This window comes from Setaria italica, chromosome VI, assembly GCF_000263155.2.
Source record: "Setaria italica strain Yugu1 chromosome VI, Setaria_italica_v2.0, whole genome shotgun sequence".
Lineage (NCBI taxonomy): Eukaryota > Viridiplantae > Streptophyta > Magnoliopsida > Poales > Poaceae > Setaria > Setaria italica.
In genome coordinates this window covers 10,081,326-10,083,110 of record NC_028455.1, presented here as the reverse complement: position 1 = coordinate 10,083,110, position 1,785 = coordinate 10,081,326, and the positions used below count along the sequence as shown (strand labels likewise).

The 1,785-nt window shown below is 46.9% G+C and overlaps 1 protein-coding gene across 1 annotated transcript; it reads right to left on the bottom strand.

The window, feature by feature from the left end:
• Positions 1–244: 244 nt before the first annotated feature.
• Positions 245–1,365, bottom strand: LOC101782882 (senescence-specific cysteine protease SAG39). The gene is made up of 2 exons (XM_004974482.1): positions 930–1,365; positions 245–831 (listed from the first exon to the last, which is right to left on the bottom strand). Exons 1-2 carry the CDS (start codon positions 1,363–1,365, stop codon positions 245–247), a joined length of 1,023 nt encoding a protein of 340 aa, XP_004974539.1.
• Between the last annotated feature and the right edge of the window lie 420 nt (positions 1,366–1,785).

Below are 1,785 nucleotides of genomic sequence, written 5' to 3'. Positions count from 1 at the left end.
ACCAACAATGGAAAATTACCAGCATGTAGTGTATTTATCATTACAGATCCAACATATTTACATGGTCTTCACATGAAATGCACAATGAAATGCACAAGCATCCTTAAATAGTAGATCAATTTGTATATATAACAATTTACTGACAATAAGAACGGACTATATGTACATGACGAGACAGAGAAGCATCCTTCTTTATTCGATATAAGTCTATATATGTACGAATTTGAGAAATACTAAGGTAAACCTACTTAGTGGGGTAGGAAGGCTCCATGGCGAGGCCGCACATGCCCCTCTTGTCCGAAATATCCTTCTCCATTCTCAAGTAACCATTCTCGCCCCATGTGGTGCCCCAAGAGTTCTTCATCAGCCAGTAGTTTGTGCCATCACTTGCCTTTCCATAACCGATTGCTGCAATTCCATGATCCAAGTCTGTGCCGCAAGAGCCGGTCATCACACCACCGGAGTAAAACTGAAATGTCATGTCTCCTCCATCCACGGCCACCGAGACAGGCTGGTTAGCTACAGCCTTCATGAGGGCTGCCTCGTTGTTTGCCGGCACATCTTCATAGCCCTTGATGGTCGCAGCGCTGTTCGATCCACTCTTGCACTTGCCATCCGCAGCTGTGTAAGGATAGCCAGACTCAGTGGTTAGGCCGCCATTCTTGATGATGAACTTGAAGGCGTCGTCCATCAAACCACCCTCACATCCCTGATCCTCTCCATGGACATCGCAATCCACCAACTCTTGCTCCGAGAGCGAGATGAGCTTTCCGGTGCTGATTTTCACAATGCCCTCCGTGGCGGCCACAGCCGAGAACGCCCAGCAGCAGCCTGCAATTGGTTAATTATGTTTCAACGTACATCAAACACTAGTTGCAGAAAAATAGTGTTGACACAAGTGTATCATCCTTCTAATTAAATGTACTTACCACACTGTCCCTGATCCTTGATGGGAGTCACAGCACCCTTGCTTCTCCAGTCGATGGTCGCCGGAAGCGCATCAATGCTAACATTCTCGTACCTAAATCCGGTAGGGACCTTCATCGGGCTATGTTTGAAGCCCTTGTTAGTCTTGGTGGCCCTGAACTCGTCGTTGGTGAGGTCAGCAAACTGGTTGACGCCGAGCCAGAACTTGCGGTTCCCAGCGGCGTTGAATGACTCGATGAACTTAACATTGGCGTTGAACACCTCCAACCGCCGAGCCTTCTCGGCAGCATCTTTGTAGACACGGCTGTACTGTGCCATCCATTGCTCGTGCCTCGCCACCATGGCTGAGTCGTCACTCAGGGCGCGAGCTGCGAGAGCACCACTGAATAAGAAGGCGCAGCCGAGGATTGCAAGGAGAAAAGCCTTGGGGCTGGCCATGATCGATCAGGCCTTTCAATAGGTTGCTATTGCTGGCGTTGTGCACTGTGCTTTTGATTTGGTGATTGGATATGCAAGAGTTGCACGGGTATATATAGCTACCGGCCTGTATTTTTATTAGTCTTAAGATACGGTGCTTGTACGATGTATTGCGTGGAAAGGGACATGTCCGTGGCCGTGAAGTACGGTGTGGTTGACAGATGGTATAAAATACTTGTGCCTGAGACGTGCGTTTGCCGCACTGCTGAGAATGCCCATTGTTTATGCCTAGCGTTCTAAAAGCATAATAAAGATATAGAATAAAACGCCACATTTGATCAAAGGCATTAATATTCAACATATAGAGTAAAAATTGGAAAAAAAAAACATACCACCAGGGACGGGAATGTGATTTTGACATATAATACCAAAATAAGTTTT